The sequence below is a fragment of the Eleutherodactylus coqui genome, chromosome 6, assembly GCF_035609145.1.
Source record: "Eleutherodactylus coqui strain aEleCoq1 chromosome 6, aEleCoq1.hap1, whole genome shotgun sequence".
NCBI lineage: Eukaryota > Metazoa > Chordata > Amphibia > Anura > Eleutherodactylidae > Eleutherodactylus > Eleutherodactylus coqui.
Window position 1 is genome coordinate 102924311 of NC_089842.1, and position 26874 is coordinate 102951184.

Sequence of the window (26874 nt, forward strand, 5' to 3'; positions counted from 1 at the left end):
TTGAAAGCAATCCTGCATGGACCTGCATTCTTGCGTGTTTGTGCACTTACGTGGGTGGGTGCGCAGTTTTGTGCACACCTGTGTATGCACACACTTGTGTGAATGCACCCTAACATGTGTTTGTCACAGGGTTTTTTCACACTCCCATAGATTTTCATGCACGACTTTGGTCCATATATATGGACCGAAATAGGAAATGCTGTGATTTTTTTTTTATGTGAAACATTGGTCCTCATAAAACACGCACATCTGAATACACCAGTTTGTTGGGTCTGGGTGCTATCCGTATTCAGTCAGTAATAATACAGACCTCGCATGGATAGAAAATATACCTGTGTGAATAAACTCAAAAAATGCAAGACTGCAGTATGTCTGAAGCTAGCCTAATGTAGATGTATCCACGCGCATTCCAGTTACCCTTGTCTAGCAGTTCTTACGATTTCTAGACAATTTAATACATAAAGACAATTTGAAACCTCTACCTGGTCCATTAATAATTGCGTTTTATGTTGCAGTCTACAAGAGGCTATCATTTATTTCTGCTGGATTTAGCAGCAGACATAAGAGATCCTATAAACTTTATATGCTGCATTCTTCTACATGTGCTAATATACTGCTTAATGGTGAAATATTGACTAATATAACATTTCATTTCCATTATAAAAACTATGGTAGTTTATTGAAAGAAATACTGAAACTAGTCACATTAACTGTTTACATTCATCACCTGAATGTGAAATTCACCTAACTGAAACCCCTTCTCCAGTGCCGTCTTATCACCATTATGGGCCCCCCTAGCAAAGCAGTGTACTGGGGCCCCTACGACAACTGCTCACAAGACTAAAAAATGAAATGGTAACATACGTAGATTAGTATGGGGCCCCTATGATTGTGGGCCCCCAGGCAAGTGCCCATCAGGCCCATGCATTAAGATGGCACTGCTTCTCCTCTAATCTGTTACTGTTCTCTAATGTTCCAATATCCCCAATGAAAATGACAAGACTTCTTTTGTGCTCTCCTGCGATTCTTTGCTCCACATTATTAGATTCATCAAAGCCTTTAAACTGTTTAAACAGATCTCCAGAACCCATTTCTTTTATCTGATCAAATTTTGATCAATTTTTAGAATTTTGATCAATGTTTTAAAATAACAAACAGATCAGTACTTACTCGACCTCTGCTGTGGGGATCCAGTGATGTTTCCCAGTTGTCTGCCAGGTGATTGTTGTGAAAGATGACATCAGTGGAAGTCAGGCAGCTGCTGCATCAGCGGTCATATCCTGTGTGGCATGATGACAGGAGTTCAGAAAAGAGATGCTGAAGGCTCTGATTGGCTGTAGCTGTCAAGTAACTTCCACTGATGTCTTCCAATATAAAACCACCAGGAGGATGGCGGGGCAATATTGCTGGATCCCCATGGCAGAGGACAGGGTAAGTATAGCTCTGTTTGTTATTTTATTACCATTAACTGTTATTTTATTTATAGTGCTTGTTGAAATGTTGTCTTCTAACTCAACAACCCCTTAAGGTCGTTTTCACAAAACCAACAAAATTGTGTGAGATTTGTGCATTCCAAACACACAAATCCTCCATGAATAAGAACTCCATTCTTTTGAATTGGGTCATAGACATGAGCGACTTTTTTTTTCCCGCATCACACCACGTTGGAAGCTTGCCTAAGGACTACTTTCATTTTTTCATCTCTACACCCTGAGAATCATAGCTTTTTTAATTTTTCCATTGACTCGGGCTAACTTCACAAGGGCAAGTGCGATATCAGGCCCTGAATCACGGCCCGATATCACGCTTGCCAACATGCAATTTCCCCACGGATGTAAGGCAGTTTTGAGATAACTTCAGGGAAGTAGCGACTCAGGAAAGGGAGATCACGGAGCTTCTTCTATTACTTTCAATAGGGAAACCTCACATCGCATCACACCGCATCTTACAGTAAGCACCTAGCACGTGGGTGTGATGCTGCCACCAGCCCCATTGAAAGCAATGGGCGATGCAATGGCATGCGAAAAGATAGGACATGCCACAATTTGTTTCCCCCAATGAGATGCGATGCCGGAGAAATATCATTCATGTTTATGACCCCATTCAAAAGGTGTACAAAGTCTTGTTCTTTTTTTTTTGATGGATGAATTGAAATTTCCAATGATACCACTTTGCGGTACAGAGAACTCATCAATTAACTACTTTTATTAACCCTCTCTGTAGAGGCTTGGAAATAAAACAACCAATTCTGCCATTGTTTTCTTGCATGTTACATTTTGTACCATGCAGCAGAAATAAACATGTTAACTTTATTGTTTGGGTCAGCTCAGCTACAGTGATATTAAATTTCTATCATTTTTATTACATTAGTTTTTTTGCATTCCATTTGTTTTTGTGTCACCATATTTTGTGAGCAATAAGTTTTTTTCTTTTTCCATCAATGAAACAGTGTGAAAGTTTTTTTTTTGTGTGGGATAAGCTGTACTGTGTGGCACAGAGCGTTAAGGCAGCAGTATGCAGTCCTAAGCTCTCACTCACGACCCGAAGGTTGCAGGTTCAGGTAGCCGGCTCAAGGTTGACTCAGCCTTCCATTCATTCGAGGTTGGTAAAATGAGTGCCTAGCTTATAAATAAATTACCTGAAAGCACTGCATAATAAGTTGATGCTATACAAATAACAAGTCCCTTTCTCTTCCCCCTTAGTTTTTATAGGAACTGCTTTAGAGTACATACAACTTTTTGATCACTTTTTATTTCATTTTTGACAGTCGGGATGAATAAAATAACAATTTTGGAATTGCAATAAATGTATAGGGGTTTTGCCACCTCAAACATTTATAGCATATCAAAGCTATATGTCATAAATGTTTGATAAGTGCAAGTTCTACTTCTAGACCTGCGACTTATCAGTAGAATGGGGGTTCTCTTCTTTCCCAATCAGCACTGTAGAGAGAAGGAAACCGTGTATGCATATACCTCTCAATCACAGATTGGATGTTATGGTAACAACCTAGCACAGTGATTCACAGCCAGGGTGTCATGGTACACTGGTGTGCCATGAGACGTTACTAGGGGTGCCACAGGAAGGAGAGAGATTGATTTTTTTTTTTTGGACAAGTTGTGCTGTGAACCGAAATGGTCAGGAAACATTGGCCTAGCATTTCACAGTTACGATAAACTACCACATCTCTAGCTCAGATACTCTTGTCTAGAGTCAGGGGACATTCTCCTGATATATTGGAGACACAGGGAAGATTATATAGTTTACTATTAGTATTTTCTTGTTTTGAGCTGTGTGCCCCATCTCTTCTCTTTGACACGAAAATTAAATGTGAGAAGTCAAACAAACATTTCTGCATCCAGATAGTCAATACAAAAGTGGCATTGAGGGCTGCACTTAGTTCCTTGGCTGCATGTTGCAACCCTAATTTAGATAGATGAATAGACATATAGACAGACATGATCATTCCTAGTATTTTTATCAACATCGTACTGCATTTCAATTCTCATCTGTTTTATAACTTACCGAAAACACCATCATTTTATTCCATCTAGTTGCAGTTGACTTCTTGGAGACAGTTCAAGCAAAACTGTTTTTACGTTTCAATAAATCAAGTGAGTAGATTTCTTTCCCACAGTCACAAGTAACAGAACTCCCTGCTTTGGCAGAATGTCATAAAATATCTCAGGACTACTATGAAATAAATGGCTTTAATGTCCAGCTCACATCTCCAGGGAAAGAAACTAGGGGATGCTGCATGTGATTGTTTCAGATACCGAACTTCTCTCATTCAGTTTCATGGCCATGAGATGGTCATCTGCATTTAGACAACTTCAGAGTGCAGAGTTACAGAAGAGATCACCCCTTAGGATATAAATCAGTTACTACTTTCCTGTTGCAAGAAAACACTAATGTGTACATCAGCTAAAAAAATGTCTATGCGACATCCATGGGTCAAATTGTTGCTCTGCAATTTTCTGTAATGTGAAGCCTACAAGTGACAAAACCTAATATTTTAATATTAGATGTTTCCTTCTGGATGGTCTAAAAATACCAAAGTTCATGTAGTCTGTCCAATGTTTTTAGCAATCTGTTAATTGTGTTGCATTCAATTAGGACACTCTCAGACACTCCCTGCTTCCACTATGGGAGCTTAGCTCAGGTGGCTCTATCTCCCTCTCTCCTTAATAGGGTTGTGTCAGACATTCAGGGGCCACAAAACCTAGAGGTCAATTTGGGTAAGCACTCTTGTACCTTTCAATCCACGGGCGAAGTGAACAAAGAACCCACTGTGACTCTGTGGCACAACGGCCTTCAGATGCCTGGGGCTGGTCTTGACAGTGTACTTGTGCATGACACCATTCCTTTACGAGCCTTTAATGTTGGACTTGGAGAGCTCACTGCAGTTTGGTTAAGCATTCTCTAGTTTTTTTAGTACCAAGAGTGAGGTGGACAAAGAACCCACTGTGACTCTATGGCCTAATGGCCTTCAAATTCCTGACTCAAGTCTTGACTGTGTACTTGAGTATGACTGCATCTCTTTACAAGCCTCTTAATATAAGGATTGATAAAATAACCCAATGGTCACATGTACTTTTTCTCTGATATATTAGAAGAATTGCTGGATATTTCTTCCAGGGGCGAGAGAATGTATGATGGCATGAAAAGTCTCAGAAAGATATCACCATTTTTATTTTAGGTATGGGGCCTTTTATTCTCTGTCACACAATAGTAATAAATATTGAAACCGTAATAACAAGTTTTGTTTTTGCCTTATCAGCTTAGCAAGTACACCACAATGCAAGAATGATGTGGGTGTCTTCAAACTACTGAGGTCTATATATCACTAAACAATATTGTATGTTGAACTATGGTGAAAGAATATGGGCTCCCTGATTATTCCAGCTTCAGCTTGACAAGTGCAGAGAATGTATATATGCAGACCACCCAAACTCATCATATCTTGGCATCTAACCAATTTTTCCAACTTCTGCTGCTAGATCTGGCTGTCCCATGATTTTGCCAGTATATCATGGCTTTAGGTTACTGCAATGACAGATTTACTATTTGCTACTGTATATGCCTGAAGCTGTAATTGTAATTATGGCTGTGTTCTTCTCTTTCTACCATAGCTGTGCACAAAGTGGAAATGCCAGGAGGAACAGCCACCAGCGGAAAATTACTCAACAAGAAGAGAGCTGCCAAAACCTGACAGACTTTACACCAGCTCGTGTGCCCAGCAACATGGATATATTCACTGCATACAATGAAACCCTACAATGTTCTCATGAGTGTGTAAGGACCCCTGTACCTGTCTACACAGATGAGGCATTACACCAAACTGGAGCGTATAAGACAACGTTCAATGGCAATAGGTGAGAAACCAACTGATTTTATGGATTGAACATAGAAATTTCCATATTTTGTTCATTTTAGATCAATGCCAAGATGTTATATCATGTTCTATTTTATTTTATTGTATGTGTATTTTTATTTGTGTTCAGTGTTGTTTTATCATATATGCTCGTGCAAGCTATCGTAAGGATTTAGGCATTAGTGACAATCACTACAACCTTTAAGATGAATAATTTTTTACACTTGGAAGAAGTTAACATTTTTAAATTTCTATTGGTCAACTTTGAGGAAGTGTTAAAATGAATTTCCAGGCTTAAACACTATTTTATATTTATCATATAAATAGGTCCAAAATTCTATGTAGATTAATTTCTTCATATTTTTATAGGGGTCAAAGCATTTTTTTGTCTGATACAGAGGACCACATTGCCTGCTTAGACAAGCAGTTATATGAAAAAAAATATCTCTCAGCCACCTCTTAGGAGCTTATTGCATTCTGTTTATACATTTAAAGGGTTTCTCCAGTTACTTTACAAATAATGAACGGCAGGTTCAGCTGTCAGAAAATAACAATTACAGTAGTACCTACACACTGTTGGCCCTGGCAATGCAGCGCTGCAGCCCTGCTGTTCATTCGGTCTCTAGTGACAATGGAAGTGAAGTGACCACCGCCTGCCAATCTGAGGTTCTCACTCGATCTCCTAGCATTACATACTGGACACCATAAAGACAAGAGTTTTTGAATGGTGATGCTGGAGGCTTTGATTGGCAAGTGGTAGTCACCTAATACTGGGTAAACAGCGGTATTTGCTATTTTCTGACAGCTGTACCTGCTGTTAAATTTTCTTAAATGAGAGTAATAATTAAGCTGTATAGCATAAACTCCTAAGGTTGCATCAGGTAGTCAGAATATTGACCTTCCACTCTGTCCATTTAAGGGATTTGGAGCTCTGTATCACAAAGGGATTTATAAAGAGATAAGAAAGTAATGAGGCAAACATTTTATAATAACTTGCAGCAATTAATTCTACTATAAGTTTTTATTTATTAATAAACTAGAGAGAAATGTAAAAATTGGTTGGGGGAAATCTATGGCACTTAAAAAGCAAGTCAACAATATAAATATGAAAGAAACAAAATACAAACAAGGTTGAAAATAGGACTTCATAATCACAGCTGAGATGTCCACCTTAAATAAAGCTATTATTATGCTCTAACTTTAAGAGGTTTTCTAAATTTCAATTTATGTCTATCTATCTATCTATGGCTGTGGATATAGCTGAGGCGCGGGTAGTACCTTACCTGGGCCCTGGTACCCAAATACATTAAGATGATAAATAGCACATGATAGATGTGAGGTCCTCTATCTATCTATCTATCTATCTATCTATCTATCTATCTATCTATCTATCTATCTATCATCTATCTCATATCTATCTATCTATCTATCTATCTATCATCTATCTCATATCTATCTATCTATCTATCTCATATCTATCTATCTATATCATATCTATCTATCTACCTACCGTATCTATCTATCATCTATCTCATATCTATCTATCGATCTATCTATCTCATATCTATCTATCGATCTATCTATCTCATATCTATCTATCTCATATCTATCTATCTCATATCTATCTATCAATCTATCTCATATCAATCTATCTCATATCTATCTCATATCTATCTACCGATCTATCTATCCCATATCTATCTATCTATTTCATATCTATTTATCACATATCTATCTATCTATCTATCTATCTATCTATCTATCTCATGTCTATCTATCTATCTATCTATCTCATATCTATCTATATATCTCATATCTATCTATATATCTCATTTCTATCCATCTATCTCTCACATCTATATACATTTCTGCTATTCAAAATGAAAACATAGTACAAAAGATAAGAAACTCCTAAGGTATTTAGACATAAAGCATAGCATAGTAAATGGTAACCATCTAAACTATAACAGATAAATTGATCAAAGCTCCCATTCATCCTACTCTGCAAATAGTAAGAGCTTCATTATCAATGCAGGACAATAAATGTGAGCTTAAATAAACTGTATAAGTCTGTTTTTGTTATAGGATACAATATCTTGTAATGATAATATAATAGCTAATTTGTATCGCAAGTAGTGAAGCATTTTAATTATACTGAATTGCAAATTAAAGTTTTTTAGTAGGGAAGCTTATATTAGAAATAAGGTAGTTATATTATTATTATTCCTATGCCTTCATTTCAGTATTATTATACATTATTTCATTTTAACATTTTATAACTTTGTTCTTTCTTGATCAACAACTACATTTCAGCAACTATTAAATTAACAACAATGTAAAATGAGCAAGTAATAAAAAAACTACTGAAAGAGCTGTTGAGATGACCTAAATATACAAAGTCCTCCCTTATAAAACATCACCGGGAAATAAATCTGACAGAAGAATCAGACTACAAATATAGTTTGTTTATCTGTAACTATGAAAACACATAGGCATGCATAGAAGCTGTAGACAGAAAACATTAGATTTTTAATCAAGACTTTTCAGAGTTGTTTTATGGTTTATTTTACTTGACTGCATTTGAACAATACAAAATAGTTACAAAACTACATGAGAAACTTTTGAATCAAATTTTGGTGGTAAAATTTACATACATTTTTTTTTTAAATGTGTAAATTTATTTTCTTATTTATTCTTAATGTTTTCATATTCTTTTGTTTTCTGTTCATGTCTATAACATAATACACTCCTGATTCCTGTTACTATGGAGTAGTGTATTGTGAGAGATCATATTACAGTTATACAGTTCAACCGTTATGGCTGGAGCTCAGCTGTCATTAGAGAGCTGAGCCCCTGCTTCTACACGCACGAAAGACTTGTGGCAGCCTTATTTCGTTGTGCTGAAAGGCACATACATCGGAATAAGGCTTCTTAGTGAATGCCGTAAAAGGCATATTAGTTGTCGTAAAGGGGTTAAGAAGATCACTTTAAAAAACTGTAAAGTAATTTCAAAGTTTGTCAACTCAAAAAGTAGATTTTTAGGACATAGAGCAGGTGCTGTTACTAGGAAACTTTCTTTAAACTATCCCTGATACAGTCTGAGCGGACTAGACGTAAATCTTAAGGGTTATCCTACTGTTCCATAAAGTGAGATATAAATAAAATGTCAATAAAACATTTCCAAGTTATAAAACTATATGAATTAATTAATAAAATAAATGAAAATGTGTCCGTTTTGTCACATGTGCTTTGTCATTTGGCTTGGCATATGTATTATATCTTGAAACTTTTTTTCAGTTTGCTCAAAATACATAATGTTCCTTCTACATTGCTAGAATAGTTCATGTCAATTTCTTTATACAGTATATTGTAAATAGTAATTAAATTGCCCGTTAAGTTAAACCACCCTTTCCTCTATTTTTTTTTTTTTTGAAAGAGGAGCATTTTTAAGCTCTAGAGGACCCAACATGCTTTTGAATTATTTGAACAGCCAATTGCTTTCAATAAGAACAGTGTTGACACTGTTGTGGTCATGCAAACACGTTGACACTCCACTAATTCTCATTGGGAATGTGGAAGTAACTGAAGAAAACGCCACCCAAACTTAACTTAAAAATTAACTTTGGACAACGGATTAATCTAAAGAATCCTGACAATCAGCAGATCTTTTCTTGTGAATTTTGCTGTTCTTCTAGAGATGAACTCCTTTAAAACTGTCTAGTATGAGGTAGATGAAAAATAAACTCAATATGAGATCGAGTCTGAGAAATAAAAATGTCCCTGAAAGTTTTTTCTTATTATAGATTTCATACAGGTCTGGCACTCTTCTCAGCAGAAAATGAATTGTTCTTTCTAAAAAGCTCATGACAGTAATTTTCCAGCATAGACAAAGCTTTTAAGAACTGGGTATTTTTAATCTTTTTTTTTTTAACTCACCCTTTTTGTTGAAAACATACTGTGTGAGAATATGTAATTTAACTCTGTGTGATTTAGTTACTTTGTTTTGTTCATGCAACATATTATTTCTGTAAGTAATATTTTGCATGAAAACCTTTGACTGTAGTGCCACACCTAACCACATGGTGTGCTATTAATGGGGTTGTACCAAAATCTAAAGTTATCTCCTATATACAAGATAACTTTATGATCAGTGGGGGCTCCGACTGCTGGGACCACTACCAATCCTGAGAAATGGGATCCCAGTGGTCCCTGCATAAATGGTGTGAAGGATATTGCTGAGTAGAAGTACTTGGCAATCTAGTGGCAGAAAACTTGAGTTGAGTATTTAACATCCTCTGTTCAAAACAAAAGTGAGGCATTTTTTTATTTTAGTTATCACAATACACAATTAATTGGTAAATTGATCATATGTGTTCATTCACTGATATTTGTTGATCAAGATAAAACAAAGTTTGGACAACTTTTTCTAATGTTCCGGAAACAGTGGGCCCCATGCAAAACGTAAAATTTTGAAACTGCTCATTGCAACCATCAGACTTCACTTTTATTTTTCCAGAACTGAATTCAGAATGCAAAAAAGGATCTGATTGATTACAATGACCCATGCTGAAACTTTTACAGTCTTTTACTTTTTTTTTATATATATCTGAAGCTCAATATATTTAATTAATTCAGATGCAGGATACATACACATACTGTATAAAGAATAGAAATGCTACCTCCTTTAGGTTTTTGGTTGGTTACACATTCTTGCATTAAAAAAATATAAAACCCACAATTAAAGATCTTAATAACTCTAAAACTATTGTATCTATTCAACGGAAAATTAGTTACGGTTAGTTGATTGGCTTGTGTGTCGACTTCTTTTTTTTTTAAGATGCCTCAGCCTTTTAAAACTTACTTTAAGACTCATTTTACTGGACTGGAGTATTTGCTGCTTTAAGACCAAATACAATGGTGTATATGTATAAACACAATTGTATAATTACAGTGAACTGTAACATTTTTGTATGCCTGGACAAAAGGTTGTAAGAAAACTCTAATTGTTTTTAAAGAACCAGGGGTTAAACAAAAACATTAAAGCTATATAAAAAGCAAAATGTTCCAGGCAAAACTGTAAGGATGGAGGCAGATTAAAGTTATCTAAGGAATGGAAACCTCTTTAACAGGTATCTGTTGTTAGAAAAAAAATCTACAAGGTGTCCTGTGAACAGAAACATCTCTACCAACTAAACAGGCCCCGAGGTCAACTTATCTTTAATCTTTGCGGACTTTTTTGAATTAATTTAGAGGAATGGGGCCATTTAGTATGTGTAGTAGTGCCCACTAATTACTGTCTTCTAGGGTATTGATAAATTAAAAATTGGGCTTGTTGGTAGTTACATTTTCAATATATATGTTAAGACTCTGTTCACATCTTTGTTGCAGGGTTGGAGCCTTTGGCTCAGTTCCATCTCAAGATCCTAATCAAAATAGCACAGAATGTTGCATTATCTCTTCCAGGACAATGCTAGGGGGCATGATGGAAGCCGAATTTGTCATAGGATGGATCCATTCCTGCCATGGGTTCTGTTTTCCTGCTTCCATGATGGAACAAGAATATAGAATTTATTAATGCAGATGTGAACATGTCTTAAGTGGTTCTTCTGAAGAGTTCTAGTAATACAATATATTTGGTCCCTATGGTGGGAGGAAAAGTTTTTAAGTACAAATGTAGAGCTTAGTAACCAAATTATGTTTGACACTATATCCTGCTATTTAAACTATCAAAACGTTTTTGAAGAAGCATTACAACCCCAGATCTCATTGTGTCTCGGTGTCTCCATATGGGACAGAATAAACTTTGGAGAGTAAAAGCTGTTCAAAGACATTATATTATGTTCAAATGGCTAAGTTTAGTGAGGTTTTACAGGGCTTTTATGGCTCTTAAACAGTATTATAGACCAGTGTTCAGTACTAGAGTTGAGTGAGCTAAACCAGTAGACAGTTTTTCGGGTAGAATTTTGCTAAAACCTTAGCAAAATTAGTTCAACCCAAAACAGGCATAACTGGTTTGGTTCGCGCAACATTCTTCATTGATACTTGTTCTCAATGCTCACTTGCTAATAATGAAGAAGATACAGTAAATGCTTTACTGCTCTAGTCTAACCATTATACAATGTATTTCTAGCATCCTTTTGACTTATCAGTGATTAATATGATTTGTATATTTACAATAAAGAACTGACCATTGAATTAGAGGTATTGTTTATGCAGTGTATATTGTGACAATTCCAGAGATTTTACATAAGTATGCTGGAGATCAGTTAACTATATAGTTTTAACCCCTTAAGGACCAGGCTGTTTTGTACCTTAAGGACCAGACACTTTTTAGGGATTTTACCTATGTAGTGGTTTTACTGCCCTATTTTTTTTCCTTTAGCTAACAAAATTATTTTTGCTGAGTTTTTTTTCCGTGACATATAGGGCGATTTTTTTAAATATCTTTTTTACTGACTTTTTTCCCGTTTTTTTGTTTTATTAGGGGTAAAATAGTTTTTAAAGATTTTTTACCTTTCTAGTTATTTTTTTTAATTAGTAAATTTACACTAAAATAAAGTATGGGAACAGATTCATCATTTTGTTTCGGACATTTTGATATATAGTGTGTATGGTTTTGGATTACAGGGCGCTTATAGCGACGTTTTAGGTTTGCGTCAGTTTTGGGTTATTTCTTTTCTTATGTATGTATTGTTCTTTTATTCTGTAAATTTGTTCTACTGATGTGTGTAATTATGTTTTTTCACTATCTATGTCTCCCATGACGTCATATAAGACTTCTGGGGGACATTCACATGTTTTTTTTATTTTTTAATTTGACACTTTCCCACTGTAGCTGGGGTATTCACAGGAGCCCCAGTTACAGGGGAAAGCAACCCCTGTAGGGACATTAGTCACTGGCAGAGCTGGCCAGGGTCTAGTATGACCCTCCAGCTCTGCTGTAGCAGGGAACCCTGGTGGTCACATGATCCCCCAGCTCCCAGAGTGAAAGTTACATTTTGCTTTCACTTTCTAGTACACAGCGCTCATTGAGCATTGTGTACTTGGGGAAGCAGAAGGCAGAAAGGGTTAAATACTAGAGATGAGCGAACACCAAAATGTTCGGGTGTTCGTTATTCGGAACGAACTTCCCGTGATGCTCGAGGGTTCGTTTCGAACAACGAACCCCATTGAAGTCAATGGGCGACCAGAACATTTTTGTATTTCGCCGATGCTCGCTAAGGTTTTCATGTGTGAAAATCTGGGCAATTCAGGAAAGTGATGGGAATGACACAGTGACGGATAGGGCAGGCGAGGGGCTACATGGTGGGCTGCATCTCAAGTTCACAGGTCCCACTATTAAGCCACAATAGCGGCAAGAGTGCCCCCCCCCCCACTGTCAGCATAAAGATCGTCCTCCTCTGGCACAGCTGTAACAGCTGTAGCAGAGAAGAACGATGTTTGCCCATTGAATTCAATGGAGCGGCAATACAGCATGTTCCACTGAATGCAATGGGCTGCCGGCGATCGCAGGATGAATGGTCGGAAAGGGGTTAAATATATAACCCCTTTCCTGCAATTCATCCAGAAATGTGTTACACTAAAAATATATACCGGCGTATAAGGCGACCGGGCGTATAAGACGACCCCCCAACTGTCACCTTATACGCCGGCAATACAGTGGAGCAAAGAATAAAAAGCATTACTTACGTTTTTAGATGATCTGCGGCGCTCCTGCAGGCTGTCACTCCCTCCTAATCCACGGCAGACAAGCTTTCTCTATGAAAGGCTTTAAATCCCTGCCTCCAGGAAGACACGTGCCTTCAGCCAATCACAGCCAATGACAATGATGTCATTGAATGGCTGTGATAGGCTGTGTTTCTGGAGGCGGGGATTTCAAGCCTTGAAATCCCCGCCTCCAGAAACACAGCCAATCACAGCCATTCAATGACATCATTGTCATTGGCTGTGATTGGCTGAAGGCACGTGTGCTTCTGGAGGCAGGGATTTAAAGTCTTTCGTGGAGAAAGCAATACTCTGCCGTGGACCAGGAGGGAGTGACAGCCTGCAGGAGCGCCGCAGATCATCTAAAAACGTAAGTAATGATTTTTATTCTTTGCTCCACTGTATTACCGGCGTATAAGGTGACAGTTGGGGGGTCGTCTTATACGCCCTGTCGCCTTATACGCCGGTATATATTTTTAGTGTAACACATTTCTGGATGAATTGCAGGAAAGGGGTTATATATTTAACCCCTTTCCGACCATTCATCCTGCGATCGCCGGCAGCCCATTGCATTCAGTGGAACATGCTGTATTGCCGCTCCATTGAATTCAATGGGCAAACATCGTTCTTCTCTGCTACAGCTGTTACAGCTGTGCCAGAGAAGAAGGATTTGTCTTCTATATGTTCTCAATGGGGTCAGCGCTGCTGCCGCTGGCCCCATTGAGCGCATATAGAATGCATCCATAGCGAGCAGCGGGAGGGGCAGATTTCAATACTCGGGTGACACCTTATCTCCCCAGCCACTCACAGCAGGGGGGTGGTATAGGGCTTAAACGTTGCAGGGGGAAGTTGTAATGCCTTCCCTGTCTTTATATTGGCCAAAAAAAAGCGCTAACGTCTCAGGGAAGAAAGTTTAATTTACCAGAACACCGCATGGTGTTCGTTACGAATAACGAACATCCCGAACACCCTAATATTCGCACGAATATCAAGCTCGGACGAACGCGTTCGCTCATCTCTATTAAATACCCATCCTGCCATACATTTACAGTGCCTTGTCCTAAACGGGTTAAAGAATGTTATTTTAAAAAAAAAACAACAACATTCTGATCAAATTTAGCTCATTTACATGGATGTATTGTGATCTCAATTCCGTGTCAGTATTGCTTTGTACAAATAGGCATTCATTCCTTCAGCAGTAGGCGCTATTTTGACCATTAGGATCACAGGACTTATTTTTAACACTGTTACCAAATAATACCCAAGATGCAAACAGCCATAACATGCCTAGAAGCCTTGCAATGGCAACCTATCAGCTGTCTAACTATTTAGATGCCACGGTCACTATTTACCATGATATCGAAGTAGTGAAGTGGGCGAAGTCAGAGGTAACTCTGATCCTACCCTCTGCAGTGAGATGCCAGCTGTATCGTGCAGCAAGCACCTTCTGTGGATAGTGCAAGCACAGCTCTTGTACACACATCATCCACTAAACACACCAATATGCCCATTTGCAGGAACATACTGAAAAAATAGCTGTAAGGTTCCATCCATTAGTTGTAAAGGGATAAAGGGATTTTTCATTTACAGAAATTATTTGCATTTACACAGTTTATGCAATACATTTTTTATGGTTGGGGGCCTACCTCTGGGATCACTAGCTGTTAGGGGGAAATAGGTCACGTGATCAATGTTTAATCAGCATCTAGCACTAGAAAAGTGAAATGGCCATGCATGCATAAGCATGGCTGAGGTCTCTGTGAGTTGCAGAAACAACCAAGCAAATGTCTCCATTCTATGGTTCCAGTGCCCCCTCTAACCAACTCAGCTTGCAAAAAACGGGATTCCTGTTATCTTTCGCTGAAAGATGGAACTCCACCTATCAATTATTTGTGACATATTTGCTAGTAATGCCATTAAAATGTAAAGTCCGGTAACCCATTTTAAGAAGTTAAAAAAAAAATGGATAGAATGTCAGAATCATGTAATTTCTCTATTGGCTCCTTCATTAACATGGCCATTTGGCTCAGCCTAATCGCATATCATTACTATGCAGAGCGGCTGTAAGATCTCTTTTTATTTGGGGGTGGAGAAAGAATCAAATGAGTAAAAATTTAACCTATCCAATATCTATCTTCGGGAAAGGGAGTTGTAGGCATCATGTGTTTGATGCAAAATGACATTTTCATCTGAACCATGTAATATAACTGCCCCAAAAATCTGGACTTTTAGAGCTTTAGAGTCACTTGCAAAGCCCCACTGTACATCTCTTCAGTTGTAATGAAGCTCTATTGTGAGGCTGCTATTTGAAGTTGTTGGCTCATTTCCCAGCTTTGGGGATAACCCATTTAAAATAACTATGTCTATATTTTGTTGAACACTGAATAATTTATATTGCAGATAAAACAGCTAATAAACAACATTTATAAACTGCCCTTTCAGTTTGTGTTCGTACACTCAGTTCCTCCTACCTTGTGCTAGCTCATCAATTTATGATAAGGAATTTATAAAATGCTAATCTATAATTTTTAATAGTCGCTGAATCACTTATTGTGTCTAAAGTCATACCTAGACAACAAAGGCATGTGTTTGAAGAATTACTGGGGCATTTGTAGTCCATATAGTTTCATACTATGTAGCAGAATGGCACAAATTTGATCATGCTAAATGTGCCATTTTGTTATTTTTTGCTCCATTTTTAATGATCTGTAAATTTATATATTTTTTATGTGTTGTAGCTTCTATTGCTATCATTTTTGGTTAACTTCGACTTTTTGATAGTTTTTTATTATGTTTTTTTTGCAAGACAGATAGACGAAAAACATCCATTTTATTATTATTTTCTTTTTTTATTGTGCTTAAATAATATGCTAGCCTCATAACATAGTAACATAGTATGTTAGGCCGAATAAAGACAATGCCCATCAAGTTCAGCCTGTTTCAACCTCCTTGTTGATCCAGAGGAAGGCAAAAAACCCCAAGAGGCAGAAGCCAATTAGCCCTTTCGGGGAAAAAATTCCTTCCCAACTCCCTAATGGCAGTTGGACTAATCAGCCTCGTGTGGCACGGAGTGTTAATGCAGCAGAAATGCAGTCCTCAGCTCTTGCTCACGACCTGAAGGCTGCGAGTTCAATCCCTGAATGGCTCGGATAGCCATTACAAGGTTGAATCAGCCTTCTATCCTTTCAGGGTTGGTAAAATAAGTACCCAGCTTGGTGGGTGGTAATAAATAAAAAATTGCTTGAAAGCACTGCGGAATAAGTTAGCACTATACAATTAAGATTTTTTTAACTTAATTGTTTGGGTCAATATGATTATCAAAATACCAAATACGTACATGTACTTTTTTATTACTTTGGCATAATTGGGGGTATATGCAAATTTTTGATCACTTTTAGGCCTTAGTCAGACGGGTGTTTTTTCGCGCGATTTGCGCATGCGCATGCGTCTGGCGATTTTTTAAAACCATTGCTTTGCAATGGTATCGGACACATGATCGCTTTTAATGCGCTCGTCCGATAAATTACAGAACAGAAATCGCAGATCGCACCTATCTGCGATCTGCGATTTCTGTTCTCTTCTCTATATCAGCTCAATGGGGCCGGCGGCAGCAGCGCCGACCCCATTGAGAACATATAGAAGACAAATCATTCTTTTGTTACAGCTGTGGCAGAGAAGAACGATGTTTGCCCATTGAATTCAATGGAGCCGGCAATACAGCCGGCTCCATTGAAAGCAATGCGCTGCCGGCGAGCGCAGGATGAATTGTCGGGAAGGGCTTAAATATTTAAGCCCTTCCCTGCAATTCATCCAGAAATGTGTAAAAATAAAAAAAATATATATACTCACCTTGTCCCGGCAGACGGAGTTCAGCGCGGCGGGCCTGCAGTGGGTGTGAAGGGGGTGTGAGTCAGACCTGCCCCTGATTGGCTCAGCGCTGAGCCAATCAGAGGCAGGTCTCACTCACACCCATTCAGGAATTCATTGATCATGGTATGTAAGGATTTAAATGGTCGTAAGGAGAGGATTCTCTGCTTCTGGCCACTGCTTGCTTGCCGGCTGTTATCTGATACCCAGGGCCAGGCTCTTCAGATTAGGCCTCTATAAAAACACAGCTGCCTAGTCTAAGGCTCCCTAGTGACTGCCGTAAAACCTCATTTGTCTGATCATTACGGGGTTAAGGTTCAGGTTCATGAATGAGTTGTGCCTAAGTGACCTAAGATCTTCAACAAGGGCACCAGTGTGTCTTCATGTTACACTGCACTTGTTATAAAATACGGGATACTATTCGGCAGCATTAAGGTTGTGCAAACAAAATGCATATAAAGCCCTAGCTTGCAGGGAGCTTTTTATGTTGAGCATGTTGTCTTATCTACAGGTAGCATGCTATAGACCGAAGGAACTGAGCAGATTATTGTATAGTTTTTTGGGAAAAGACACAAATTAATTGGTGTTTTATGCACTTAAATATCTGTGCTTTCTATATTTTAGGAGTCATGGGGGTGGTTCTAATCAGTGACTACCAGCCTTCCCTATATAAGGGAACATACAGAGATAGCTGACCACCCACTGGACTTCTAAGCATAAAAGCAGCAGGGAGTATAATGAATAAAATACAAGTTATACTGAATCTTTTCCCACAAAACTAAATGGCAAACTCCTCAGCTCCTCTATACCATGCTGCCCACAGATAGAACTGTACAATGTAAATAATTCCCTTTAAGAGGCAGGGTATTACCATGGTTCACTGACATAACTACTAAAGTATATAAAATAGTGAACGAATTGGTAAAAAAGTTAAACTATGAAATATCCACAAAGTAAATACACAAAGCATGATGAGACATTATGGAATGTATATATGGAGAGCAGTGGAAAGCAATTGAATTTTACAGATATTAAGATGAAACTAAATTAGAAACACAACTGAATTAAATATTTTAGTGTTGCTTTAGTAGCACAGATTTCATCTCGTGTTTACATTATCACCTACGGTACAGTATTCCAATCAGAAGTTGTGCCTTAGCACCAAGCACTGTGCTTGATAGATCATATCAAGCACACCATCTGTCGTTCTCCCCGAAGCTACTGTCGTTGTTCTTGCTGTGTTGCCAAAAGAAGTTTGATTGTGGCTACACGTAGGACGTGGACAACAAGCTATCCTTTGAAAGTGTAATAATAATAACAATAATGTGTTATTTGTTTAGATTCCATAGTGGCCTAATGCATGAACAGATATTAGGAATTTAAAAATTTGCTGTAGGCACCAAATAACAAAAGACATTTAGACTAGCAAAATCACCTGGGTAATTAGTTTATTAAAATATATATTTTTGTTACTAAACAACTGTTTCCAATTGAGGGTAGAGAGATAGATAGATGGATGTCCAGCCTCGTCTTCTCCCTGCACTGCTCTGAATCTGTTTCAGCAGACGAGGACTTAAAATTCAATGAATGGCCAAACGCTGTGACCAATCACAGGCAGCACTCCTCTGTCATTCAATGAATAGCTAAGTGCTGCCTGTGATTGGCTGAGTGCTTAGCCAATCAGATACAGCCCTTTCATCAGGGGGGGATTTTAAATCCCCACCTGCTGAAACAGATTCAGAGTAGTGCAGGGAGAAGACGCAGCTGGATGAACCTGAGCCGTGGCAGCTGCAGAGAAGTGAGTATATATTTTTTTATTTTTAATACATTCTAGGGATGATTTTCAGGGAAGGCCTTTTATGTAAAGCCCTTCCCTGAAAATCCCTGCAGGGCTCTCCCGCAGCCCATTGCTTTCAATTGGGCTGCAGAAGCACCAGTCCCATTGAAAGCAAACGGGGAAACATCGTATTCCTCTGCCACAGCTGTCACAGCTGTGGCAGGGGATTGTTCACAGTGCTGTCACAGTGTTCAGTGTTTTTTGTATTTTTTTACAAAAACAAAGGGATGATTTTTAGGGAAGGGCTTATATTTCAAGCCCTTCCCTGAAAATCACTGCAGGGTTTGCAAGAATACTATTGCTTTCAATGGGGCTGCTGTCAGCAGCTGCGGCCCTATTGAAAGCAATGTTGCATGGACTTGCATTCACGCATGTTTGTGCACGTACATGGGTGCGTGGTTTTGTGTGCACCTATGTAGGCACACGGATATGCTCGTGTGTATGCACCCTCAGACTAAGGCCCCCTTAGGCAAGTACCTCCATTTGCCAATATTCGATTCTTATAAGATCTCAGACGGGTTTTCTTTCCTTCACTGATTCTTAGAGTTATTGCCTCATTAATGCAAATGCTGTGGAATTTACAAATATTTCAAAGAATATTGCCTATTATTCAGTTTAAATACAATATTTTCCTGTATTTTTATACCCATATTCTCTAAACTTATCCAGAAATACGAATATATTTGTATTCATGATTATACAGAAGGACAGTCTACTTTTAAATGAGCATCAGATTCAAATTATGCATGATTTTTCTTGTACTTCTGAATAATGAATGTAGAAAAGTACAGTCATTTTCTTGTAATCCTTCACTAATTTGACATTTTTGTGCTAAATAAAAACAGAATAGAGAATATGTTGGATCATCTGGGAAAATGTGAAAAATCATATGCAATGTTAAGAAGATAAAACAAAAGTCAGCATAAAAGTATATAATAACTTTCAGATTAATATTCAAATTTTAAGTTCCCGAGAAACTCAACTAAAGAAATGGGTAAAATGTCGTGAAAGATAAAGGGAACAAGATAGAGTAAAGGGATTGTAAGATCTATTTAATGTTAAAATGATCTATATTCAGAAATCCCATTTTGAAATATTCTATTTGGGAATTCTTAATTTATAGAGAAGGGGGTTTCATGCTCAGAGCACTTATGTCTTAGCCAGTCTAGATATCACCCAAGATTGCTTCTAATTCTACTGGACCCAGCATGTTCATGCAACCATTCATTTCAATAGTAACTGTGTAGTACTTCATTCTTCCTGTGGTGGCATTGCAAAACATTGAACATATGCTTCCAGGGCCTACAAAGTTATTACTTGGAGTTCAACTAGCAGGACACTTCATGACTAGAGATGAGCAAACACCAAAATGCTTGGGTGCTCGTTACTCAAGGCAAGCTTTTTTTAATGCTCAAGAGCTCGTTTCGAGTAACAAACCCCATTGAAGTCAATAGGAGCCTCGAGCATTTTTTAATGGAGACGCGGCTGCTGCCTGTGGCTCCATTGAAAACAATGGTCTGATAGCACCCCTGAATTGTTTTTCCTAGGAAGGCTTTGCAGATAACCCCTTCCATGAAAAACAAGAATTTTAGTGTAAAAAAAAATTAAAAATTAAAAAAAAACTTACCTCTCCGTCGCTGCCGTGTCCCCCGCGGGGATTCAGAACATATCTGCCGCATGCGGCAGATGTTTCCTTGATCCCCATTAGTAAAAAGAATTCCCTGCTGCTGCACCTGCCACATCTGTGACAGATGCAGCAGAGGAATTCTTCTATTCCCTACCGCAGCTGTGACACATGACAGCTGTGGTAGAGGATCCTGCTGTCGGCTCCCTGTCATTGGATTTCAGGGAACGGTTTTAAATATAAGCCCTTCCCTGAAAAACCAGTAAAAGTAGTGTAAAAAGCAAAAAAAATACATACTCGCCTCCCTTCAGCTGACGGGGCTCAGGCAGCAGGATCCAATGACGGGGAGCAGGCAGCAGGATCATCTAACGCAGCTGTCATGGGTGACAGTTGTGGTAGGTAATTGAAGAATTCCTCTGCTGCATCTGTCACAGATGTGGCAGGTACAGCAGCAGGGAATTCCTTTTACTAGCATACGGCAGATGTGTTCTGCAACCCCACGGGGGACACGGCAGTGGCGGAGAGGTAAGGTTTTTTTTTTTTCTTTTTTTTTTTTTTTTTTTTACACTGAAATTATTGTTTTTGAGGGAAGGGATTATATGTAAATACTATTTTGCATACCCTTTAGCAAAAAATAAACATGTGGAGAGGAGAGGGTGAAATTTTCTCAAGCACCAGAGTACTACGTGGTGCTTGCTTAAGTAACGAGTACTTTCGAGTATGCTAATACTCGAACGAGCATCAAGGTCGGACAAGCATGCTCGCTTATCTTTATTCATGACCAATATCATGTCAGAAAACCCGTCCGACAAAAATGGATTGTACAGAGTGGCCAACGCCTTTAAAGGGGTGGTATGTTATTCACTAAAAATAGTCTTTTTCTCCATGCAGTCTGGTATTGCACCATAATTTGAATCATTTGACTTAGGCTGAACTGCAAAACCGAACAGCACCTTTGGACAAAGATGAGGGAAAAAGTAAGCAACCCCTATATTTTTGTTTAGACAAGAGTGCAGTTTTAGAGCACTCATATTGGCCTTAGCTAGGCCAACAATTTGCTTCGCTCATTCATCATTAAAGTTACTTTCAGACAAATTATCTTTTGAATATAAAAATACAAATGGAGGGGTATATCCTCATTGATGGAGACTCACTGCCTTGAATGTGGGGTACACATCCCAACATTTCTAGACACTGTTCCTGCTGAATGGGACAAAGGGTGTTGGCCCACTACCCTAAGCTCAGGGGCACAACTATAGGAGTTAAAAAGATTTCGATCACATTCAGACCATGGTTCTTGAAGAATCCCAAAGATCCCTCTACTGCAGAAAGGGGAATACATGCTATACAAGTCATGAAGTAATTGGTAGAACCCTGTTAGAAAGTTTGCATAGGGTCTAGAATCTTCAAATTACTCCTGTACTTACCATTTTCCAAAAGCAGTCGCTGCCACTTCTATTGCACCATTCAAAAGAACCAAAAATATTTTGTCCCTTCTTCCAACCAAGAGACATATCTGTCACCCAGCTTTCCTATTTGGAAGGCAGAAAATGGGGCTACTTGAACTGGATAATCCTTTTAAAGAAATAAAATGTAACAAAAAATTGAAAGTAATTAAGACCATACATATGGTATGTATGAAATGCCATTAGCTCAAGTTCTTAGGATTAGAGCTTTCTACCCCTTCCCTTTTGTTTCCTCCAGGGTTGCCACCTCCAGTTATTGATAAGTCATATAAAGTGCAGTATAATAGATACCTGTTATGTCACGAAGTTGTTCCTCAGAATTTCTATATTTTATCTTAATGAAATCATTGATTTGTGTATTTTTATATGAAGTTTTTTAGATATATTTAACATTTTCATCTATTAAGAATTTATTATCTAGGTAATGACCTAAATGTTATAATCAGCATAATGTAGTGTTATATGATAATGTTATATTATTTGTAAACTGTGATAAGTTCACTTCTTTTATTTTATAAAATATTTGGTTGAAAACATATTTTCAAAATTTTTTGGACTTTGATTTTTGAATTTTGATTTCTAAAAATGAATTTCCTTGGATTGTTAAATCTCTAGTCTCCCTTGTCCTCTCTTTACTCTTTAAATGTTTTTTTTAATCTGAAATTTGCTGAAATTGAACATTACAGATGATATCAAAGGCTAAATAATGTGATAAGTATCTCTGATTGGGTATTGTGTGATAGGACGAAGGGCCCTGCCAATATTTTCCGTTGAATAGAGCCTACAAAAGTTTTAAATTGGAATTATTGCATTTTTGCAGTAAAAAAATTGGCAAGAATTTTCAAACCATTTCGCACATGTATGTAATAACATTTATAATATGGTTTGATCACTTAATGCTGGGTGTTAGGTATTTCATTTTTAATATAGCATTTCTTTTTTAGGGCTCATTTGTGTATCATTGTAAGCATTGTATTTGTAAATCACTGTTCCTTTCCCATTAATGTATTGCATTTGTTGACTATAGTTCATTGCTTTTTTATGTTGCCTTAAACTAATGCTTTATTGGACCCATTGGCCTCCTAGAATAATTTCCACAATTGAGCTGTAATACATCATAATGTTCTCCATTGCTGCTTAAAAAACATGAGAAAAAAAGTATTTGCATGGTTATTTTGATGGTATATGAATTATTATACAAGTGCCCATGTATTGTACTGTACTTTTAAGGTAGATTTTGTGTTTTTCACAAAATATGTATTTCATTATTTGGGTTAATAAGTGCTTGGAGGTTCATTAAGAAAAATGATTTCAAGATTAAATTGCAGCATTTAAAAGACTGGGTAATTCTAGTGCTTTATAGATTTTGTCTCATCCCGATAACCCATTTCAGTTGAATCAAGCCCAGCATTCAGTTGGTCATCACAGTCCATGTTCAGAAGCCATGGAGTCATCTGATATTGTATGGAAAAGTTGCTGTTTTCTGCAGCAATGGGATTGCAGTAGGATGTGCCAGGACTTTAAATGAATGATTTACCATTTAATACATGGACATCTGAGTCCATCAGAGCAAGAACTGCTCTTTTATAGCTGTCCTATAAAGGATCTTTCGCATGGGCAGAAATGTCGCACAACCCACAGTAGAATTAGTGTCAGGCTACAAATTTTCCACCAAAATCTACATGTATAATATTCAGATTTTGAAGCAGAATTGAAAATAGATTACTCTGTCAGCAATTCTGCATCAAAATTTGCATTGGGACATGTGGATTTAGGTGCAAATTTCCATAGTGGCTGCGAGGTTGTGAAACAATACTATTCCATGTGAATGGTCCCTAAGAGGAGGGATCCTCCTCTTTGACATCCATATTCCCTATAAGGGCAAGGGCATATTTCATATATTTAGGGCATATGAAAAAAGAGTCTTAATACTACACAGCCCCTTTCATTTTTTTTATTTAATACCTTCCCAAAAAATATTTATTGGCCAAATAAAAAAATATTTGAGTTATCACGATTAGACACCAGAGAAATGACAACCCCAAATTCTTGAAGAGCAATTGACATGTCAGAATAAGATTAAAATGTTGAATTGTTTTTGATGGTCTCAAGGTTGCTTGAGTCTTTTTACCCCATAGGGAACTGAGGTGTGAAAATGCAAAAGGAACATTTGTTCATCTCTTTTTGGCCTTAATGGGATGCTAAAAAACTTTATTTGCACCGTATACTGTATGTTATTTTATATTAAAATTTATTCCAGTTTCACTAGACTTGCCAGACGTATGCCTCTACATTTTTCTCGTGTTCATTTTAGCATAAAGTGACAGCAAATAATTTTTTTAACAAGTTGGAAAAATGCAGTATTTCTATTATGGCAACTTTTATTAAAATTCCAGGAGAATAAAAAAGAAATCAGCAGCCACAGTTACAATTACATTTTAATGAAGTCAGTCAATTGTGGGTGTAAGACATGGCAGGAATGCATTTCTTTACACTAAGAAATATTGGCTAGTTAATAAAAATGTGAGAGAAATTATTACAATTAGGCTTTTTGATTTTTTTAAATTACACATCTATTATGTACACACAAACGCAAACCTTTTCATTTCCCAAATAGTATAAGACTTATTTTATCTGCAAACTGTATGGCGGACAAATTTTGGAAAAGAAACCAGCATCTAGCCTCTGACTTTGCCTGATGTAGTAGAGTTGAATATGTACTGTAATGTGGTAGGATACATAATGATGATATTATGTTTTTTTCTGTGATTTGGCTGAAGCTGGTAGAGGCTCTCCAACAACTTGATAAGGTATTTATATGATGCAATTGAAGCCAGACTGGGCCACTAGAGTAAAATATAATCCTCCAGTTTGCTCAATTTTAGGACAGAGGAATTTGAAGCCAATCACTTGTCATTAGAGTTTATTTTTGAGGGTTGCTTCACAATGATAGCATGTGCAATTGAAACAAAGCTGGTAATGAAATTTAAAGTAGATGCTCTGTGTACATGGAAGGTGGACCCTCAGAATTATATCTTCTGTTGGGCCCATGAACTGAAGCAAACTGTCAACAGGGGTTAGTTGGTTTGATAGCCCCACATCTCCATTCTTCTATTCAAACAATATGTTCATTTTGGCCAAGCTAAAAGTGCTCATTTACAGGGAAGTCAGTTTATCTGACCATACTTATATTATCCACATCTAGTCAGGATCTGATCATAGAGATTATACAGTATTTGTTGGTGAATATTCTAATTACAGCTGGATCTGCTAACAATCTAAAGTATATAGAAAGCCTTAGACTATCAAAGGGTACTAATGTTAGCTGGATAAGACTACCAACTTAGGGTTCTATGGCCAACCTATAGAATAGATCTCACCTATCTTTGTATTAAATGGGCAGCCATTCATTTATAGCTGCTACAAAGAAATGTATGTCCGGGTGCAACTTCCTTTAGCAATATGACCCAGAAGGTTCTGAAGCATGGTTCATTTAAAAAAAAATTGTAGAGATGAAATGTTTATATTCTTGTGGTTTCCCTGGCAAACGCATAATTTCCTGTCTAAGTGACCATCATTTAAGTGCATGTAACTGCGTGTACTACAGTGGTTACAAGAAGTCCTATCTACTGTAAGAGACCCTCTCTCCACAACATACAGCTTGTTTTAAGGCACGTATACACGCAAAGACAATCTTTCAAACAATTAAAAGATTGACAGTTATAGCGAGCCTTTTGCATAAAGTGTTAATGGACACTAATGTCCATTAACACTTTATCACCTTCATTTGCATGTAAAAGGGCCTCCAGGAGCTGTTTATGGAGCCCAGCATGTGGGCTAGGCTTTTCACACAGCTGCATTGTTCTTGCATGGGCTGTCGGCAGAATGCAATGTAATCTCTGACTCCCATGCAAAACACAGTGTGCAGTCTGCGTTAACTCTCCCACGTAATGATAAATTTTATGCTCACCTTAAAATCATTGTTCAGACTAAAAGTGGCCACATTTGCACGCAATGATTATCACTCATTTGCCATCATTTGAACACATTTTGAGCAATAATTGTTGTGTGTAAATGGGCCTTTGGGTTGCCCCTCACTCAGGTGTCCAGAAGCATGAAAAGAATAACTGTTGTGCCTGAAAGAGATATTTAGTGAATTCCTAGGCAGTAGATTGGGGAACAGAACAATTGTATCCATTGAGAAGAAGCAAATGATCCACAGTAAGTATCTGTGACTCTATAAGTCCTATTCGTTCTGTTCAAAGTATTTGCTAAATATTTGCTATTGTTATATTTGAATAAGAGGCCAATTTACCATAAAGCATTTGTTTAGAGCATGTGTCTTTTAATTAGCAATTTTTTGCAGCAGGCCTGACCAGGCTTGCTTGTTGTGTGTTACGTACCAGCACGCGCAAGCCCTTTTTTCTGCTCGCTGCAGACCTACTTCTTCTGATCGGCATCTAATTCCTGTGGCCTTTGTGTCTGAGAAATGGTTTGAAATCTCCTGCTGACTGGCTGAAGTCTGTTTTTCTTCCTGAGGGCAGGGCAGACGCCATGTTTCTATATACTGGTACGTACCGCTCTTAAAAACATAAGGTTTAAGACTGCTTAATGCAAATTTAATATTCTGAAATTTTACCAGGTAAAATATTTGTGCATTTCATTTGTACCTAATGTCTTCTCGGAGTTTAGTTTCTTTTTGAGCTTAACCAATGTCAAATTCACAGAAAATGTTATAAGTATATGTATCAATATGTTAGGATGCAATAAGTTAATTATGTTTATTTTCTGAACGATGACAAAATGTGTCAATTGTAAAACAGTAAATATTTGCACCACTCATGTAATTTACAGAACCAGAGTACATCATCTCGTTTATAGCCATATATTTTCCAAACAGCACACCATGTGTTCAGGCCAGGTACTGCTGGTAAAATAAATATTCCATAGTTTTTAGTGTGAGTTGTCATACTGTATGGTATATGAGTTACAAAAATTGACT

At 37.6% G+C, this 26874-nt stretch overlaps 1 protein-coding gene across 1 annotated transcript in view; it reads left to right on the top strand.

The window, feature by feature from the left end:
• AJAP1 (adherens junctions associated protein 1) overlaps positions 1-26419 on the top strand; it is a 258119-nt gene extending 231700 nt beyond the window's left edge. The window contains exons 4-5 of the mRNA XM_066605696.1: positions 5133-5375; positions 26311-26419. Coding sequence (XP_066461793.1) covers positions 5133-5375; positions 26311-26383 — 316 coding nt within the window. The 3' untranslated portion in view covers positions 26384-26419. The remainder of the gene's footprint in view (positions 1-5132; positions 5376-26310) is intronic.
• The last annotated feature ends 455 nt before the right edge of the window (positions 26420-26874 follow it).